General features: G+C 38.5%; 1 protein-coding gene across 3 annotated transcripts in view; it reads left to right on the top strand.

Annotated features, from left to right (window-relative positions):
* MAGI2 (membrane associated guanylate kinase, WW and PDZ domain containing 2) overlaps positions 1–21367 on the top strand; it is a 1500648-nt gene that overhangs the window by 1243173 nt on the left and 236108 nt on the right. For all 3 annotated transcript variants that reach the window (XM_069587784.1, XM_069587786.1, XM_069587785.1), the window contains one exon: positions 1418–2056. In XM_069587784.1, the coding sequence (XP_069443885.1) occupies positions 1418–2056 (639 nt within the window). The remainder of the gene's footprint in view (positions 1–1417; positions 2057–21367) is intronic.

Raw genomic sequence — 21367 nt, forward strand, 5'->3', positions numbered from 1 at the left:
TCCATGATTAAATTCACTGGGGGAAATTCCTTGGCTGTCACATGGTTAAGACTCCATATTTTCACTGCTGAGGGCCTGGGTTCAATCCCTGGTCAGGGAACTAAGATGCCACAAGCTACATGGCACAGCCAAATAAAATATTAAAAATTCATTGTGATGAAAAGATAAATGCCTTTTTTAAAAAGATCTACAATACTCTGGTTTCTCTTCAGATCGTATAAATCTTTCGCCTTTTAAAAAGATCTACAGAAATATCTGTTTATCTGAGATCAGAGGTTGAATCTATGGCAGCTTCCTATTTAAGACCAGAGTCTGAAATCCTCTTCATCTTATCTTGAAAGTGAAAGTGAACGTTGCTTAGTAGTGTCCTACTCTTTGCTATCCCATGATCTATACAGTCCATGGAATTGTCCAGGCCAGAATACTGGAGTGGGTAGCTGTTCCCTTCTCCAGGGGATCATCCCAACTGAGGTACTGAACACAGGTCTCCCGCATTACGGGTGGATTCTTTACCATCTGAGCCTCCAGGGAAGGCCAAGAGTACTGGATTAGGTAGCTCTTCCCTTCTCCAGCAGATCTTCCTGACCCAGGAATCAAACCAAGGTCTCCTGCGTTGCAGGCAGATTCTTTACCAACTGAGCTGCCAGGGAAGCCTCATCTTATTTTAGCAACAATAATATTAATAATGGTCCACACTTATTGCACTCACTGTGTCAGGCATTGCACCAAGCCCTTTTTCTGCATCATGTCACTTCATCCTCACAACTTTACAACCGTGGCTCAAAGCAGGTAAGTCACCTGCCCAGCAGCACAGATCTGCTAAGTAGTAGAGCCAGGATATGGAGCCAGATCCCTGAACCCAAAATCTGTATTCTAGACATCTACCTGTGTTCACATGGAACCTTTGCAATTGCAGTTTACTGTAGAAGAATAAAATAAATGGGGGAAAAAAAAAAAAGACTGTTGACTCAGTAAAATGATGCTCAAAAACCCAAATACCGGGCTTTGATTATCATCTGAAACTTGTTTCTACCACTTCTCAGTAACTTGAAAATTCTGTTAACTGAATTGCACTGAAAATGAAGATGAAAAAGAAACAAAGAATGTGTCCTTCTTCAAGGTACACATTCTTCTATACGTTTCTGTAGCTTTATTCCTGTATATGAAATTGTTTCTGAACTTCAGGAATAACCAAATAGCATTTTTTTCAGCATTTGATCACTATGTTTGCTGGCAGACCTGTTGTAACCTTGAGTCACTTACGGGGAATTTAGATACTATTCTAATTGATTTTCTCACTGCTTACTGAGAAACAGAGCACCTCTTTCACTAGTCTCACAAATAATTCCATTTCTCTATGTCAATGTTAATTGAACTTACCTCATGTTGTCAATCTCTCTCTTTTTTTCCCTTGCAGGTGATGTCATTGTCTATATTAATGAAGTTTGTGTCCTTGGACACACTCATGCAGATGTAGTCAAACTTTTCCAGTCTGTTCCTATTGGTCAGAGTGTCAACTTGGTATTGTGTCGTGGCTACCCTTTGCCCTTTGATCCTGAAGATCCTGCTAACAGCATGGTGCCACCCCTTGCAATAATGGAGAGGCCACCTCCAGTGATGGTCAATGGAAGACATAACTATGAAACATATTTGGAATACATTTCTCGGACCTCACAGTCGGTTCCAGATATAACAGATCGGCCGCCTCATACTTTGCACTCAATGCCAGCTGATGGTCAGCTAGATGGCACGTATCCACCACCTGTCCATGACGACAATGTATCTATGGCTTCATCTGGGGCCACCCAAGCTGAACTTATGACCTTAACCATTGTGAAAGGTGCCCAGGGTTTTGGCTTCACCATTGCAGACAGTCCTACAGGACAGCGGGTGAAACAAATACTTGACATTCAGGGATGCCCTGGCCTGTGTGAAGGCGACCTCATTATTGAGATCAACCAGCAGAATGTACAGAACCTGAGCCATACGGAAGTAGTGGATATACTTAAGGACTGTCCCATTGGAAGCGAGACTTCTTTGATTATTCATCGAGGAGGTAAGATAAAGGCTGGCTTAGCAATCAGTATACAGGTGAAATTATAGAACCTTTATAATAATATTGAAAAAATGGAAGTTTCTTTGGGGTTGAATGAAACTGTACTTTTTAATTTTAACTTTTATTGAATATAGTTGATTTATAATGTACTGATTTCTGCTGTAAAGCAGTGATTCAGTTTTATATATATATATTCCTTTTCATGTTCCTTTCCATCATGCTTTATCACAGGATATTGAATATAGTTCCATGTGCTATACAGTAGGACCTCATTATTTATCCTTTCTATATATAATAGTTTGCATCTGCTAATCCCAAATCCCCAGTCCTTTCCTTCCCCATCCCTCTCCTTTGGCAACCACAAGCCTTGAAATCATACTTTAAAAGTTGAAGGTAAGAGTAATAGAGAAAAATATGAGTCCAGGAAGCGATGCTTTTGAATTTTGAGAATTTTGAGAACATTTTTCCTATTTTATATTAAACACAATAAAAATAGTGCTTTCAGTCTTACAAATATCTACTGCTATGGAGAATTCCCTAGGAGTCCACTGGTTAGAACTCCAAGCTTTCACTACCAAGGGTACAGGTTCAGTCCCTGGTCAAGGCACTGAGATCCCGCAAGCTGTAAGGTGAGGCCTATGTATAGGCCTATGTACTGTGTGTGTGTGTGTGTGTGTGTGTGTGAATATATATATATATATATATATTGCTGTGAACTGAGAGGGTAAAGATTGGATTCCTGAGTGTGAATAGGTTATATTCCAAAACTTTATTAACATATCAGTTGTGGAGCTTCAGACTAGTTTCCATTGACTAAAGTAAGAAACTTGATTTTTCTGAAGGAAACAAGGCTCTGAATTGTCCATAGGCATGCATGCTAGCAGGTAGAAGCTGGTTGAACTCCTTCCAAGCTCAAGTACAGTGTTGTTAATCCCCATAAGGACCAATGGGAACGGTGTCCAAATAGAAAATATCTTTTCAGAGCGGTGAATAGGGTTGCTCAGGACACTTCTTCCATTGCTTACAGGAACACTTCATCAATAATTACCTGTAGCACCTTCTGTGACCTGGGAAGAAAGTTATGGAGTAGGGTTGGGGCTGAAGTTCTGGGCTGCGTATCCCAGGTGAAGTGTGGAACTGGAAGCAGCAAGAAGCCCTGGAGGTTTCTTACCTTCCCCCTGCTCTGTGAAGAAGGGAATGGAGCTAGGCGGAGGCCACCTCCTTCATTTCTCTGCTACTCTGCTCTTGATTATCGATGAAACTAGGAAGAAAAGAGAGGGGAGGGTCAGAGATAGAGAGGGTACTTGAAAACAGTATAAATGAAGGGGTTCCAGCAAGTCCTAGTTTTCTACTTACCAATTTGAGGACTTAAGACACTCAGTCCATGAGTCTGAGATGTTGCATCTGTTATATTCTGATGATAATACTACCTATGCTTCTGGTACTGTTCTTAGTGAAATGGCCCACAATAAGTGCTCATTAAATGTCTGTAGATTACCACCAGAGCTACAGCAGCAAAGGGTCAGAAGGGGCAGTACTGTGAGGAACTCTTGAGTGAAGAGCGCACATGTGGCATGTGACTGTCTATTCAAAGCATTAAAAACAGCAGGAAAGCCCTGACAGTTTGAAATGCAAATGAAAGCAGTCAAAGCTGAAAGAAGCACCTTTTATGATGTTTTTTGCCCTTTCTGCAGGTGTTTCCCCTTACAGAAGTATTTACATTATTGATTTTTGTGTGAAAATGGATATGAAATACTAGGCATAGTATTTCACAAATAGGCATAGAACGCAAAGTACTATGTTCCTGTCTTTAAAAAGAAAGTAATATGATAGCAGAAGTCTTAAATATGACCTTAAAGCATTATTACAAAATTGCACTTGAAACTTGATAATTCAATATTGACAGTGTATTTTGATTTTCCATTGCTTAAGATTAAAACAAATACCGTTAATTAAAAAGCCATAATTTCATAATGTGCAATCAAAATTAAATCTTTGAGACAGATTCTTGATATTAAATGGTATAGCTGAAAATCACTGCAGTATCCTCTATATGAGTCATAGAAACAAGTCTGGGCAAATTTTTGTGTGTAATACCTTTTTAAAAGGCATGATATAGTAGAAAAAGTATTCTGAAATCATTTTTTCATACATGTATATATATGCCCATATATATAATAAATATTTGGGCTTCCCAGCTGGCATTAGTGGTAAAGAAACTGCCTGCCAATGCAGAAAACATAAGCAAAGCAGGTTCAACCCTTGGGTTGGGAAGATCTCCTGGAGGGCAAGGCAACCCCCAAAGTATTCTTGCCTGGAGAATCCCTGTGGTCAGAGGAGCCTGGTGGACTACAGTCTGTGGGGTTGCAAAGAGTTGGAAACAACTTAAGCAGCTTAGCATACACGCGTAATATATACTCATATTGGTGCTATTTCTACCTTTACTGAAGAGGTGTCTGTGTGCCAGCCGTCAGCAGACCACCCTATTCTTGTTTGTCCTTTTCTTCTACTCTCCAGCATCTCCATTTAATCCTCACGTATTCAAAGTTTACTTTGTTTTTTCTTTTTTTTTTTTAATTGAGACACAGTTGGTTTGCAGTATTGCCTTAGTTTCAGATGTACAGTGTGTGGGGAGGGGTGTGGGGGTGGTGTGCAGTCAGTCGCATCTGACTCTTTGCACCCCTTTGGACTGTAGCCCTCCAGGCTCCTCTGTCCGTGGGATCCTCCAGATGAGAATATTGGAGCGGGTTGCCATGCCCTCCTCCAGGGGACCTTCCCGACCTGGGGAGACTGAACCTGTGTCTCATGTGTCTCCTGGATTGCAGGCGGACTCTGTACTCACTGAGCAGTACAGTATAGTGATTGAGTATTTGTACAGATGAATATAGAAATCGAGTTTTCAAAGTTTTGTTTGCATTTTGTTTGTGTTTGGGATGAGGAATTTGTTTTTATTCTGTGGCTAGTGTAGAATTGCAGAATGTAGTACCCTGTGATGTTTAAAGTACTTCTGGTCAAAAAACCTCTCATGTTTTCCTCATATTCCTACTATCTGAACTCAGATCTCTGGAATTAATAGGAACTAACATGTTGTATGATGAAAATCACTGTATCTTACCATAGGCTACTCGTAAGTACTTATAGCCTCACTCAGATAAGCATAAATTTTCAAGAGCAAATTCATGTACCTAGGTCTTTGTATCAGGATCATCAATTGTTTTAAATTATTTATAGGATTTTTTTTATTTATAAGTGGTTATGTGGTTTAATTTTTTCAAACAAATAGTGTCAGAAGGTATATAATGAAAAGTAATTCTCTTTTCCCACGATTTTAGTCCTCTTCCTAGAGGTAACCATATTGTTTATATATACACACTTCCAAAAATTTTGTGGTCTTAACTAGCATGTATGTTAATATATTTAGTGTGTTTAACATGAATGGAATGATATTATACATGCACACGTCTGGCTCTGAATAGCTTGATTATTAAGGTATATTTTATTTTTTAACAAACATCATTGTGGTATTATTTACATACCATAGAATTCACCAATTATGAGTGTGCTCAGTGGCTCAGTCAGCTCTGAGTTGTGAGTGATCTGAGCGGTCTTGAGACCAGCTCCGAGTGGCCTCAGTCCAACTCCGAGACCCCATGAATTGGAGTCCACCAGGCTCCTCTGTCCATGGAATTTCCCAGCCAAGAATAATACCAGAGTGGGTTGCCATTTCCTACTCCAGGGGGTTTTCCCAGTCCAGGAATTGAGCCCATGTCTGTTGCATCTCCTGCTTTGGCAAGTGGATTCTTTGCCACTACACCACTCGAAGCCTCAATTATTAATATAAGTATATATTTCAATAGGTTTTGCTATAGTGATTTAGCTGTGCAGCTATCACCATAATTCTTAGAACATCCATCATCCCAGTTCCCTCAGCCCCTAGATAATCACTAATATGCTTTCTGTATAGTTTTGCTTTTCTAGACATTTTTGTATGTGGAATCTTACAGACTAATTTTTTATTTAACATAATGCTGTTGCAATCTACCCATGTAGGGAAAAGAATGAATAGTTTGTTTCTTCTTATTCCTGAGTAGGATTACATTGTATGGGTATACATTTTTTAAAAATCTGTTCACCAGTGGAAGGACATTTGAGTTATTTTCAAGTTTGACATTTATAAATAATACTGTTGTGAACATTTACATATAAGTATTTGTGAGTGCATATATTTTCTCTTTTATTGAGTAAATACCTAGGGGTCTGTTGGGTTATTTGATAAGTATATATTTAAAATATTCAGAAATAGCCCGAGTGTTTTCCAAAATGGCTATACCATTTTATATCCCCACTACCAATGTGTAAGACTTTCAGTTTCTGCCCATTGTTGCCCATGTTTGGTACAGTTAGTCATTTTGATTATACCCTTCTTTAGGTTTAATGATGCTTTTCTGATTTTAATTTACATTTCTCTGATTTTTCATATGTTTACCATGGTATGTTTTCATATGTTTATTAACATTAATTATCTTCTTTGGTGACATGCCTACTCAACATTTTGCTCATTTGTATATTTCTTGAGCTGTTTGTCATCATATTAAGTTGTAAAAGTCCTTGTTATACTCTGAATCCATGTATTTTTGAAGATAAATGATTTGCAGATATTTTCTCCTATTCTGTGGCTTGTCTGTTCATTTTCTTAATGCTTCCTTTTGAAGCACAGTTTTTTTTTTTATAAAATCCAATTTATCGTTATTTTCTTCTATGAATCTTTATTTTGTGTTAGATCTAAGAAATCTTTGTGTAATCCAAGATCACAAAGTTTTCCCTGCTTTCTTCTAGAACTTTTGTAGTTTTAACTCTTAACATTTAAACCTGTAAGCCATTTGAAGATAATTTTTGAGCATAGAATAAGGTAATGTCTAAGTGCATTTTGCTGTCTATAGATTTCCAATTGTTCTAGCACTATTTCTTTAAATTAAAAAAAAAACTGTCCTTTACCCTTGGATTTCCTTGGCATTTTTGTCAAAAATGAATTGGCATAAATGTGGTTTATTGCTAGACTCTATTCTATTTCATTGACCTGTATGTCTATCCCCATGGTCATACCACACTCTGTAGACTAGCTTTATATATAGTCTTAAAATCAAGCAGTATGAGTCCTCCAACTTTTGCCTCCTTTTTCAAAATTATTTTGGTTATTCTAGACCCTTTGCATTTCCATATAAATTTTAGAGTCAACTTTTTAAATTATTTTTTTTTTAATAAAAGGCCTGGTGAGATTCTGATGTTGCAGTGAATCGATGGAACAATTTTTGAAGAATCACCAGTGAGTCTCTCCATTCATAAATGTGGTATATCTCTTCACTTATTTGAATCTCCTTTAATTTCTCTTACAATGGTTTGTAGTCCTTAGTGTCCATATCTGTACTTCTTTTGTTAAACTTATTCCTACCTATTTTATTCTTCTTGAAATTAATGTGAATGGAATTGTTTTCTCAGTGTCATTTTCAGATTGTTTATTGCTAATGTATAGAAATATATATTTTTGTTTTGATCTTGGACACTGTAACCCTATTACACTCACTTTAGTTCTGGGACTTTTTTTTTTTTTTTTGTAAATTCCATCAAATTTTCTATATAGTTTTAATGTCATCTAGTAGTAAATCTTTATTTTCTTCTTTACAGTTTTATGTGTTCAATTTTTTTGTCTGTGACTTGCTACACTAGCTAGAACTTCCAGTATGATGTTGACTAGAAATAATTATGAGAGACATCCTTACCTCAATTGAAAAAAAAAAAGCGGGGAGGGGTGGCTTCCCAAGTAGCTTAAATGATAAATAAAGACTTTGCCTGCAATGCGGGAGACCCAAGTTCAACTCCTGGGCCTGGAAGAGCCTCTGGAGAAGGCACGGCAACCCACGCCAGTATTCTTGCCTGGAGAATTCCATGGACAGAGGAACCTGGCGGGCTACAGTCTGTGAGGTTGCAAAGAGTCGGACACAAGTGAGCAACTAACCCATACACACATCCTTATCTCACTGCTGATTTTAGTGATAAGGCATTCGCTTTTCACCATTAAGTAGTTTTTTTTAATATAGTTTTTATATTTTGTGTGGTCAGGGCACTCAAGAGGACTATTTCTCTTGTTATCTGTCTATCCTTCACCCGACCAGTGCCTGCTTCGCCTAAACGCTATATACACGACTGATCTTCCTCTGTACTTGCCTGAGGCCCCAGCTGGTGATTGTTCTTATCAAGCGCGTGGTAAGGGTCATGCCCCTCTACTGGTTTCCCTGGTAACTAGTGACCCCACTCCTGTAAATCGTAACCTCCTCTCCTCCCTGCTCCTGCAAGAATGAAGACTGCCACTGTCCTGCCTGCCATCAACCACACACAGTGGGATATCTCTCTGAGTGAAAGTCACTCAGTTGTGTCTGACTCTGCGGCCCCATGGACTGTACAGTCCGTGCAAGTCTCCAGGTCAGAATACTGGATTGGGTAGCCGTTCCCTTCTCCAGGGCATCTTCCCAACCCAGGAATCAAACCCAGTGCTCCCGCATTGCAGGCAATTCTTTACAATCTGAGCCACTGGGGAGCCCTAGATATCTCTCTACAATCTTGCTGTAGACATGTAAACTCCGCCATCCATTAAACCATTGATGTCTCTGTTCCTGACTCCTGTTTGTTTCCTAGGTCTTAAAGCTGGGTAAGCAACAGACTTACAGGGAGGCCTGTGGGGTGCATCTCGACATATGCCCTTTATCAGGTTGAGAAAATTCCAATCTTCTATTTGTAAATTATTGAGGCTTAATAATCAACATGTCTTGACTTTCACCAAATATTTTTCCCACAACTATTGATATGATCATGTAGTATTGTTCTTCATTAATAAAGTGCTATAATTATATGATTATTTAGATATTAAACTGATTTATCATTCCTGAGACAACCACATTTGATTATGGTGCATGATTCTTTTTGCATGTTGCTAGATTGTGTTTGCTTGTGTTTTATTAAGAATCTTTGAACCTATGGATAGGAGATTTTCTGTAATTTTCTTTTATCTGCTTTTTTTTTTTTCAGGATAATATTGGCCTTTCCCTCTGTTCTCTGAGTTTGTGTAGTATTAATATTATTTCCCCCTTAAAAGTTTGGATAAAATTCACCAGTGAAGACATCTAGTCTGGGTTTTTACCCAGAAGATTTTTCAATTACTAATTAAATTTATTTTATCAATTTAGGTCTATTCTAATTTTTTGATTCATTGTTTTTCTATTTTCTAGTTTAATTATTTCCACTCTGATCTTTAGTTTTTTCTCTTCTACTTATTTTATCTTTGATTTACTTTGCCTTTTCTGCCTAATAAATTTTATCTTTGATTTTACTTTGCCCTGAAGTAAAAGCTTAATGACTCTCTTTCTGCCTAATAAAATTATTTAAAGCTATAAATTTCACTGTAAGCACTTCATTAGCTGAATTCCATAAATTTTTATATTTTATGTTTTCTTTATTCAGCTCAAGATGTCTTCTTATTTCCTTTGTGATTTATTTTATAAACCATAGGTTATTTAGAAACATGTTTATTTTTTAAACATTTAGGATCTCCCAGTTTTCTGTTGATTCTAATGATTTATACTTGGAGGATAATATATTTTATATTATTTCAGTCCTTTTAAATGTGTTGAGACTTGTATTATGGACTAGTGTCTTGCTTTTTTTAACTTAACAATTTGTCTTAGAGGGGTTTATATATTCAGAAATACACCTCATTATTTTTAATAGCTATTTAATCACCACTAATGGATATTACAGTTGCTTTCCATTTTTATCTGTTATTTAAAAGTAATGTATCTTTGCACATCTGTCTCTACACAAAAGAGTAAATCTATCTTATAGAGTCATCCCTTCTTTCAAAAATATTTCTTGAGTGCCCACTATGTATTAGGCATTTTGGGGGGACTGGAGGTAGAGTAGCATACAAAGTACATCCTTTTTCCATGCAGTTGGCATTCTTTTGGAGGGTGACAGATATAAATAAATGAATAAATATGTGTCCACATAAATCTGTCCTTTATTTGTCACACATCTCCTTATCCCATGGAGTTTTACTCTTGAATATTAATTTTATAATCAGTTATTTACCCCGAGTTATCTTCCATGTTTCTTATATTTATTTCAGTCCATCTCATAGGATATGGGCTCATATAATCATACTACTTACAAATAACAGCCACTGTGCCTCCTCCTTTCCTATTTGCATACCTCTGCTTTGTCTTATTTAATACATCTGACTGTTATTTCTTGAACATTGTTAGTTAACGAAGATGATTATAGAAATTCTTATCCCTGGCTTATATGAAAACTGTCTCATTTTACATAGGCACAATATTGACTTTACTTATCATGTTAAGGAAGTACCCTTTAATTCTGATTTCATTAAGAATCTGTATCAAAATTGGATAATGAACGTTATCAAAAACCCAAAAGGCATCTATGGGTATAATCATTATTTTCTCCTTTGAATTATCATTGTGAATAAATTGCATTAAGAAATTTATTAGTATTGAACTATCCTTTCATTCCTAGAATAAAATGTATTATGCATATAACACATCCCTAAATTCTATCTATTTATATGTAATTTTGCATCAACATTAGTAAATGGAATCTGTCCCAAGTTTGGGGGATGGGGGCATTGTCTTGGTTTGTTCAAAGTTATACTGGTGTCATAAAAGCAACCAATAGTTTTCCTTCTCTCTCTGCTCTAAAACAATTTAAGTAACATTGAAGTTTTCTATTTCTTGAGGCAATGATATAATACACCTTTGAAATTATCTACTTCTAGTGGGTTGGATTTTGGTTTTGACTTGGTTTGGTTTTGTAAGGGGAGGGATACCCTTTTATAACTTTCTGTTTCTTCCATGGTAATTAATCTTCTTAGAGTTTCTGTCTTGGCTGGACTTGGTTTTTATAATATATATACAAAATTGTTTCTTTTATTTATGTTTTCAAATGCATTTAAATAGAATTGAATCAAGTATCTTCTATTTTTTTTCCTCCATTTTCCCCTTGACCTAAGATTATTTCTATTATTCTCATGTCTTATAGATGCAATTATCTTGATTACAGACTGGCTAATAGTTTTTCTGTTTCAGTGGTTCAAGAAACATATTAGTTTATTTATAAATAATCTGTTGGCTGGTGCTCAGCCTAGTATGGTAGGGTATTGTTACATATTCTGCCCAAGGAGGTTGTGATGTGATGTCTGGGATAAAGCAACTCCAGAGTGATTACTAATCCCTGGTCATGTATTTTACTCTTATTTATATTAAAATGCAACAAAGTTCCCTACTTACTTTGTGACTCCCATAAACTGTAGTTGATCAATATTTGAAATTTTTTCTTCTTTTTTCTAGAAAACATGATATCAGAAGTTTTTACTGTATCAGAATATTCCCTTGTCATGCTGACAGTATAATAATAAATAGTAATGCACATATTCCCATTGCTTTACATTCAAATAAAATTCAGAGTATTTGAGAGACAGCATAGATCATACCAAAATTTTGAGGGTAAAATATTAAAAATCATGAACACAGAATTATGTCTATCTAGAGAACTCCTGCTTTGAAATTTCAAAAAGCAAGAACATTGTAATAACAAGTTTTAAATTGCACAGAGAAAATATTAAAAATAAAGCTATAAGAAGTATTGACATTTTTAACATTACTAACATTTTTATCTAAAACAAATGTGTTTGTCTAAAAATAGTTTCAAATTCACATGAAAATTCCAAGTATAGTACACAGAACATCACATACCACTTACCCACGTTGCTGTTAACATTTTGCCCAGTTCTCTGAATGTGGGTGTGTGTATGTGTGTTTGTGCATTGGTGAAGGTATGTTTCTGAACCATTTAATACTAAGTTGTAAACATCATGCCCCATGACCCCAGATATTTTAGTGTTTATTTCATGTCACTGCTTTTTGGAGAGATGTATTAACAGCTAGTTAGTTAAAATTATAAAAGATGCTTTTAAAAAAACACTTAGAAGTTTAAAACTATCATTACTACCACAGCAATGAAAGACTTAAGAGGTCATCAAAAGATGTTTTGACTAAAATAAGAGAAAGTCAATACTCACCAATAATAAGGATCTGTCACTGCAATATTTCTGAGAGAGAGAAGTGCTCATTATTTGAAAAGAGTGCTCTTCAGAGATTAGGTGAAAAAGTGGATATTACACAATTAATATTATGTAATCCACCATTCCACTGATGTCAACAGAAATAATAAACATGACACAACAAACAAAAATCAAATCCACATCATGAGGTGTGAACGACCGTGGCTTACTGGCTGCTGTATTAACAAATATGCCCTGGGCCTCAGAAGCTCAATAAAAGTCTATTTCTCACTTATATGATTTCCAACACTACACACTCCTGAACCACAGGTTTTCTAGGCCACTATCCTCCATACAGTGGCTCAGGGAACCAGGCTTCTTCTCCCTTGTTCATGCTTTAAGGCCTTGAAGCCCCACCACCCCCTGGGTCCTCTCTAACCCCCTGGCAGAGAAAGCACAAACAAAAGAACAGAGGATCATGCTGGAGGCTGTGGACCGAGCCCCATAAGGTGTGTGTATCACTTTCTCCTACAATTAGTTGACCAGAACTCAACTTTGGCCCCATTAACCATCAGAAGCTGGGACGTGCTGTGTTCCTGTGTGCCCAGGAATAAGGGAATGGTTTGGGGTCACACACATAGTAGATACTCTGCCCTTGATATTTCAGATATGCAGCCTGCACCTTGACCTGCACATCAGGGATGTAACTACCGATTATGCCAAAGTGTGAGATGAAATCTTTTTTATAACATGGTATTATAGTATGACTCATTTCAAGCTTTTCAGGTACACTTAAGCAATTAGCATACGTTTTAAAGTTCACAAGCTCTACTCACATTTCCCTCCTTAAATCAACTTTCATAAGTAAGACTCAGTGTTAAGTAACTGGCTCAAGTTCAATGAATGCATGTGTAGACAGAGGGATAGACAATTTATGGTCCCTAAATATAAGAAATATGAATAAACATCAATGACAGGGTACCTCATCATAATGTGGAAAATGTCATAGATGTCACAATCTATACACCAAACACGGACCTTGTTGTAGAGATGACCCTTGGAGTGAGAGAGAAAGGATGGTGAGAATATTTATAGAGTTGTCACACCCCTTACAAGTAGCAAAAATAGAACTCAAATCTTTGTTTTCTGACTGCTGTATCAGTGAGTTTTACATTATGTCAACTTCCCAAAATTTTATGGACATCAAGCTTTCATGGCTTTTGCTTAGATATGTAGGATTTATTTATTCACTTAAGTATTTATTGAGAACCCACTGTGTGCTCAGCACTGGTCTAAGTGCTAGAAGTATATCAGTAATCAAAACAAAGTCCCTGCCTCAAGAAGCTTATCTTCTTGCAGGGATTAGATAATAAAGAAGAAAATATATGTTAGGGATAAGAATGAAGAAAAACTGAGGAGCAGAGTAAAAGAAAGGAGAATGGTGGGGAAAGAAGAAACACCTCTTTTAGAAACAGTAGTCAGGGAAAGACATCTGTGCAAAGATCTAAAGAAAGCAAAGGAGCCAGCCATGTGGATATCCAGGGAAGAGCATTCTAGACAGAGGGAAGGCCCTGAGGCAGGACCGTGCTTGGTGTAGACAACTAATAGCAAGGAAGCTCGTGTCAGCTGAGTGGGGAAGAAATGCAGTATTGGCTGAGGTCAGACAGATTGTTCGGTCTGTAGAGAGACAGATAATGGAGAGCCTTATGTAGCCATGGACCGTAGAAAGGACTTTAGATTCTGCTTCTGAGTGAAATGGGAAGCCTTTGGAGTGTTTGTGCAGAGGAAGGATGTGTTATAAGATTTTAAGAGACTCACTGTGGCTGCTGCATTAAGAAGAAACTGTCGGTAGACAAGGATGGAAACAGGCAAACAAGGCTGTTGGCTTTCACAGCAATCCAAGGACAGATGAGGAGGTTGGAAAAGGATGGTAGGAGTGGAGGCAGTAAGAATTGGATTCTGAATATATTTCAAAGGAAACGTCACAGGGTTTGCTGATGGATTGGATACGGAATATTGAAGAAAGAGAGGAATAAAAGACTATAAAAAGTTTCTGACCTAACCAGCTGGACATGATGGTCATGATGGATGGAAATGCTCATGCAGGGCTGCAGGGAAATCAAGAATCCAGTTTGGGGCATGCTAAACTTGAGATTCCTGTTAGCTTTCGAAGTGGTGATGGCTGGTGTGTGCAGGGTGTTTAAAGCTGGATACTGAATGAGAACACCTAGGGCTTGAGTATGAGGAAAGAACAGAAACATTCTGAGGACTGAGGCCTGGGACCTCCGACTTTAGAGTTATGAAGAGGAGGAGTGAGCAGCCAAATGTTAAGAAGGCATGACTTGTGAAATAGGGGTTCAGTTCAGTTCAGTCGCTCAGTCGTGTCCAACTCTTTGCGACCCCATGAATTGCAGCACGCCAGGCCTCCCTGTCCATCACCATCTCCTGGAGTTCACTCATACTCACGTCCATCGAGTCCGTGATGCCATCCAGCCATCTCATCCTGTGTTGTCCCCTTCTCCTCCTGCCCCCCAATCTCTCCCAGCATCAGAGTCTTTTCCAATGAGTCAACTCTTCACATGAGGTGGCCAAAGTACTGGAATTTCAGCTTTAGCATCATTCCTTCCAAAGAAATCCCAGGGTTGATCTCCTTCAGAATGGACTGGTTGGATCTCCTTAGAGTCCAACGGACCCTCAAGAGTCTTCTCCAACAACGCAGTTCAAATGCATCAATTCTTCGGCACTCAGCCTTCTTCACAGTCCAACTCTCACATCCATATATGACCACAGGAAAAACCATAGCCTTGACTAGGCAGACCTTAGTCGTCAAAGTAATGTCTCTGCTTTTGAATATACTATCTAGGTTGGTCATACTTTTCTTCCAACGAGTAAGCGTCTTTTAATTTCATGGCTGCAGTCACCATCCACAGTGATTTTGGAGCCCAAAAAAATAAAGTCTGACGTTGTTTCTACTGTTTCCCCATCTATTTCCCATAAAGTGATGGGACCAGATGCTACTGGTTGTCTTATGAAGGAAGATTTTTCAAGATGGAAAGTGTGAACAATTGTATCAAGTGCTGAGTAAGATAAGGCTCAGAATTTAACATTGGATTGGCAACAGTATCAAACATTTTGAGTTTACATGACCTCTTAAATCAACAGGGAAAAAACAAAAAACTAAAAAAAAGATTTTTTTTTCTTCATGTGTTGGGGAGAAATCAGCATCAGTGTTTTGGTCTCATAGAAACAAAGCATCTTTCATATTTGAACCTGTAGAGTACATTTATTTGCAGGTAAAATATTAAATATTTTAATATTTAATGGTAAATATTCCAGAGAAGGAAAGTATGTTTTCCTTTTACAATTACCCCATGCTCAGTCTGTCACTGTTTCCACTGTTCCCCCATCTATTTGCCATGAAGTGATGGGACCAGATGCCATGATCTTAGTTTTCTGAATGTTGAGTTTAAAGCCAAGTTTTTCACTCGCCTCTTTCACCTTCATCAAGAAGCTCTTTAGTTCTTCTTCACTTTCTGCCATAAGGGTGGTGTCATTGGCATATCGTAGGTTATTGATATTTCTCCCTGCAATCTTGATTCCAGCTTGTGCTTCATCCAGACCAATGTTTCTCATGATGTACTCTGCATATCAGTTAAGTAAGCAGGGTAACAATATACAGCCTTGATGTACTCCTTTCTCGATTTGGAACGAGTCTGTTGCCCCATGTCCAGTTCTAACTGTTGTTTCCTGACCTGCATACAGATTTCTCAAGTGGCAGGTCAGATAGTCTGGTATTCCCATTTCTTTAAGAATTTTCCAGAGTTTGTTGTGGTCCACACAGTCAAAGGCTTCGTCATAGTCAATAAAGCAGAAGTAAAGGTTTTTCTGGAGCTCTCTTACTTTTTTGATGATCCAACAGATGTTGGCAATTTGATCTCTGGTTCCTCTGCCTTTTCTAAATCCAGCTTGAACATCTGGAAGTTCATGGTAGAAACAGTGTCAGACTTTATTTTGGGGGGCTCCAAAATCACTACAGATGGTGACTGCAGCCATGAAATTAAAAGACACTTGCTCCTTGGAAGAAAAGTTATGACCAACCTAGACAGCATATTAAAAAGCAGAGATACTACTTTGCCAACAAAGGTCTGTCTAGTCAAAGCTATGGTTTTTCCAGTAGTCATGTATAGATGTGAGAATTGGACTATAAAGAAAGCTGAGTGCCAAGAACTGATGCTTTTGAACTGTGGTGTTGGAGGAGACTCTTGAGAGTCCCTTGGACTGCTAGGATATCCAACCAGTCCATTCTGAAGGAGATCAGTCCTTAATATTCATTGGAAGGACTGATGCTGAAGCTGAAACTCCAATACTTTGGCCACCTAATACAAAAAACTGACTCATTGAAAAGACCCTGATGCTGAGAAAGATTGAAGGCAGGAGGAGAAGGGGATGAGAGAGGAGGAGATGGTTGGATGGTATCACTGACTCAATGGACAAGAGTTTGGGTAAACTCTGGGAGTTGGTGATGGACAGGGAGGCCTAGAGTGCTGCAGTCCATGGAGTCGCAAAGAGTCGGACACCACTGAACGCCTGAACTGAACTGAACTGTGCTCAGTCACTCAGTCATGTCTGACTCTTTGTGGTCCAGTGGACCGTAGCCCACCCAACTCCTCTGCCTACTGAATTGTCCAGGCAAGAATATATGGAGTGGAATGCCATTTCCTCCTCCAGGGGATCTCCCCAACCCAGGGATAGAACCCATGTCTCTTGCATCTCCTGCATTGGCAGGCAGATTCTTTACCACTAGCGCCACCTGGGGAATCCCATAATTACCCTAAATTATCTTTATTTTCTGCCATTCAACTCATGTGAGATCAAGTGTTTATCACCGAGAACTAGCATCCCTATTTGTGCTGTGTCCAAGTTAGTTCTGTGGTAGGTTCCAAAAGAGTGGGGCGGGGGCGGGGGCGGGGGGCGGTGGCTGCTATACTGCATAATATTTTACATGTATGGGTTACTTGCTCAGTCGTGTCCGACTCTTTGCAACCCCATGGAACCCACTAGGCTCATCTGTCCATGGAATTCTCCAGGCAAGAATACTGGAATGGGTTGCCATGCCCTTCTCCAGGGGGTCTTTCAGACCTAGGAATTGAACTTGGGTCTCCCACATTGCAGGCAGATTCTTTACCATTTGAGCTTTTCATTTGGGGCTTATGCAGTAGGAGATGGCATTCATTGTATCCAAGAGATTCTTGGAGCTGAATGACTTTTTCAACTTTTCATCATAAAGCTCAAGTACTATAAAAATACAGATTTAAAAACTGCAGACTCTATTTCATACAAAAATTATCCCACCCCATGCTAACCCATATATATATATATATCAATTAAATAATCAACTTAATATATCAATTTGTTTTCTTTAAAAATATATCTGGCCATTTCTGAATATAAATGGAAGAATGGACAAAAGGTCTGTAGATGGTGAATACAATCTACATATGACAAGATATAATTTAGTTATTGTGACCTAGTATTTACCATTCTTTACCCTATTTTCTAATTCGAGGTACCCTACATGCACAGAAAGGGGCTTTCCAGGTGGTTCAGTAGTAAAGAATCCACAAGACAATGCAAGAAGCTCAGGAGACACAGATTGGATCCCTGCATCAGGAAGATCCCCTAGAGAAGGAAATGGCAACCCACTCCAGTATTCTTGCCTGGGAAATCCCATGGGCAGAGGAGCCTGGCGGGCTACAGTCCATGGGGTCGCAAAATTGGACACCGCTGAGCATGCTCATGCACATAAAGGGTGTATTAAGATTTATAGTCCCACATTCACCAGCATAAATATAAATAATTGCACTAATGGAGATTTATGGAAATGCCAATTCAGGGAAACTACTCATTTTTTAAAAAATACTAGCTAATTTCCCTCAAAAGCAGGGACTGTATCTTTTTCCCTACTTTTTCCTCAGAGCTTGGCGAGTATACATGTTAAGTTATTTTATTCTATTATGACATTAGGAAGAGAAGGACAGTTATGAAACAAAATTAGGGACATGCGTGTGTGAGTCAAATAATGCAGCTGAGTGTACTAAAATGGACAAAGCTATTATTTTCTCCTGTCTAGGCTTTTAAACATCCTTAGCATCTCTCCTTTCTCTTTGATCATGCACCAAACCTTTACCTAAATTGTCATTTTTTTCCCCTTATTTAGTTCACAAGTGTCACAGGTGCTGTTCTAAATATGGGGACATCCAGTAAACAAAATAAGTCCTTGATCTTAGGGAGCTTACTTAAAATCTAATGGGTAATAACAGGTGAATCCTGTAAATTAACCCACCAGCTGTGTGAGTTAAATGACTATAAAACCTGTCATACAACATCTTCGCTCAGAAACAAAACAGGCTTACTGGCATTAAATGATGAAAAAAGCTCGTGTAACTAGAATCAACATACCAGGCTTCTAGTATAATCTGTGCTACTAATTCACAAGGCTACTTTGACTATGTCACTTAAGTTCTTTGGGTACCGGCTCCCTGTTTCTAAACAGAGAAGAATCTGTAATAGCCATATTTTCTCAGAAACTCTACAGTTCTCAGTGTTTCTGAATCACGAGCTTGCCTGGCTATAACTGCACATTCATTCATTCGCTGGGGACACCAGGAGGAAGGAGATGTGAAAATTAGTTTCATTTTTCATGTGATATCTCTAAACATATCTCCTGCCTCCTTCTAATCTACTATCATAATTTCCTTGAGCTTACAAACCAAACATTTACTAACTTTCTGCAAAACTTGGCAATGGTAGAATTAGGGATTTTGAGAATTGTCAGAGGAAAGAAGGGAAAAAGTGAGGATGGCTATAGCCAATAATTCAGAAGCTTCAGAAAGACGATAACATTTCCTATTATGTGGAATATGTTAGATCAGTTCATGCAAATTATTTTTGTGTGAGAAGAGAGAATATTAGGGTCTTTTCATTAAGACTTCTTTCAAATCTGAAGATGACCAGTATACAATAAGCTTACTTGAGTAAGTTTCAAAGTCCCCTGATTTTATAAATCTTAAAATAAGTAACCAACGTACATGCACACACACACACACTCCTCACTCTTTGCTGCTATAATGTAATATATTATATATAGAAATTTATGCTGATCATGTCAAAAATGTGCTCACTCCCTAGAGTGCTAGTTGCTTATGCATGAGAGCAGAAAGTTAAGTGGACTGAGTGCAATTAAAGTTCTGTGCAAGAGAATTCCTAACGGTAAACTTAGAAAATCTTGTCATGAAGACTGCTGAGTCATAGCACCTGCATGTGGGCTCTTACTTGTTGAATAAATTAATGAAATCACCTACAGCATTATCTTGCTATAAAACATTGTAATGTCATGTTCATTTTTTCATATTTCAGAATACAAATATAGACTTTTAATGAATATAAATTCTATCAAAAGTGCAAATGAAAATAATTATAGTTATTATACCATGTTAATGGGAGTTATGATAATTGCCCTAAAATTTAAAGAAAATGTATTATTTTGCCTCTCCTTCTAATTAACATTATTTCACAATGTGTGGTACATTTATGGAGAATTTTGTAGTGTGTTAGATAAATCAGTTTTACATTTCCAGGAGAGTGAGTTTTAATGAGCACTGGAATACATTTCAGTTCAGAAACAGTTTTATGTTACAAAGCATCTTCTACTGGTAGATTGGGAAGACTTGCACCAGACTGACATCCACTTAAAATATGGAATGAAATTTAGTGAGGGAAGCATGTGCTAAGTCGTTTCAGTCATGTCCGATTCTGTGCAACCCAGTGGACTGTAGCCCGCCAGGCTTCTCTGTCCATGGGAATCTCCAGGCAAGAATACTGGAGTGTTTTGCCGTGCCCTCCTCCAGGGATCGTCCTGACCCAGGGATTGAACCTGCGTCCCTTATGTCTCCTGCATTGGCAGGTGGGTTCTTTACCCCTGGCGCCACCTAGGAAGCCCAGGAAAGCATCAGTTCAGTTCAGTTCAGTTGCTCAGTCATGTCCGACTCTTTGCGACCCCATGAATCGCAGCACGCCAGGCCTCCCTGTCCATCACCACTCCAGTTCACTCAAACTCGTATCCATCAAGTCAGTGATGCCATCCAGCCATCTCATCCTCTGTCGTCCCCTTCTCCTCCTGCCCCCAATCCCTCCCAGCATCAGAGTCTTTTCCAGTGAGTCAACTCTTCGCATCAGGTGGCCAAAGTACTGGAGTTTCAGCATTAGCATCATTCCTACCAAAGAACACCCAGGGCTGATCTCCTTCAGAATGGACTGGTTGGATCTCCTTGCAGTCCAAGGGACTCTCAAGAGTCTTCTCCAACACCACAGTTCAAAAGCATCAATTCTTCAGCCCTCAGCTTTCTTCACAGTCCAACTCACATCCGTACATGACCACAGGAAAAACCACAGCATAGATGAATCCAATTCAGCTAAATGGCTATAAACTTATGATGAATATTATTTTAGCTGTGTATATTTTCCCTATGTTTAAAACCTACCCAGACCACATATGCCAACAATCTAACATAAGTTTGAGGGTCTGCTAAATCCCGTATGGAATACCTTGCCACTTGGCATGTAAATCCCCACTCCTATATAAAGAAATCAAATGAAAATGAAAAAATTTGTGCCATTAAATACATTCTTTAGATCCACATTTAGCTGAACCTAATGCATATTCAAAAGCAGAGACATTACTTTGCCGACTAAGGTCCGTCTAGTCAAGGCTATGGTTTTTGCAGTAGTCATGTATGGATGTGAGAGCTGGACTGTGAAGAAGGCTGAGTGCTAAAGAATTGATGCGTTTGAACTGTGGTGTTGGAGAAGACTCTTGAGAGTCCCTTGGACTGCAAGGAGACCCAACCAGTCCATTCTGAAGGAGATCAGCCCTGGGGTTTCTTTGGAGGGAATGATGCTAAAGCTGAAACTCCAGTACTTTGGCCACCTCATGCGAAGAGTTGACTCACTGGAAAAGACTCTGATGCTGGGAGGGATTGGGGGCAGGAGGAGAAGGGGACGACAGAGGATGAGATGGCTGGATGGTATCATTGACTCGATGGACGTGAGTCTGAGTGAACTCCGGGAGTTGGTGATGGACAGGGAGGCCTGGCGTGCTGCGATTCATGGGGTCGCAAAGAGTTGGA

This window comes from Ovis canadensis, chromosome 4 (assembly GCF_042477335.2).
Source record: "Ovis canadensis isolate MfBH-ARS-UI-01 breed Bighorn chromosome 4, ARS-UI_OviCan_v2, whole genome shotgun sequence".
NCBI classification, from domain to species: Eukaryota; Metazoa; Chordata; class Mammalia; order Artiodactyla; family Bovidae; genus Ovis; species Ovis canadensis.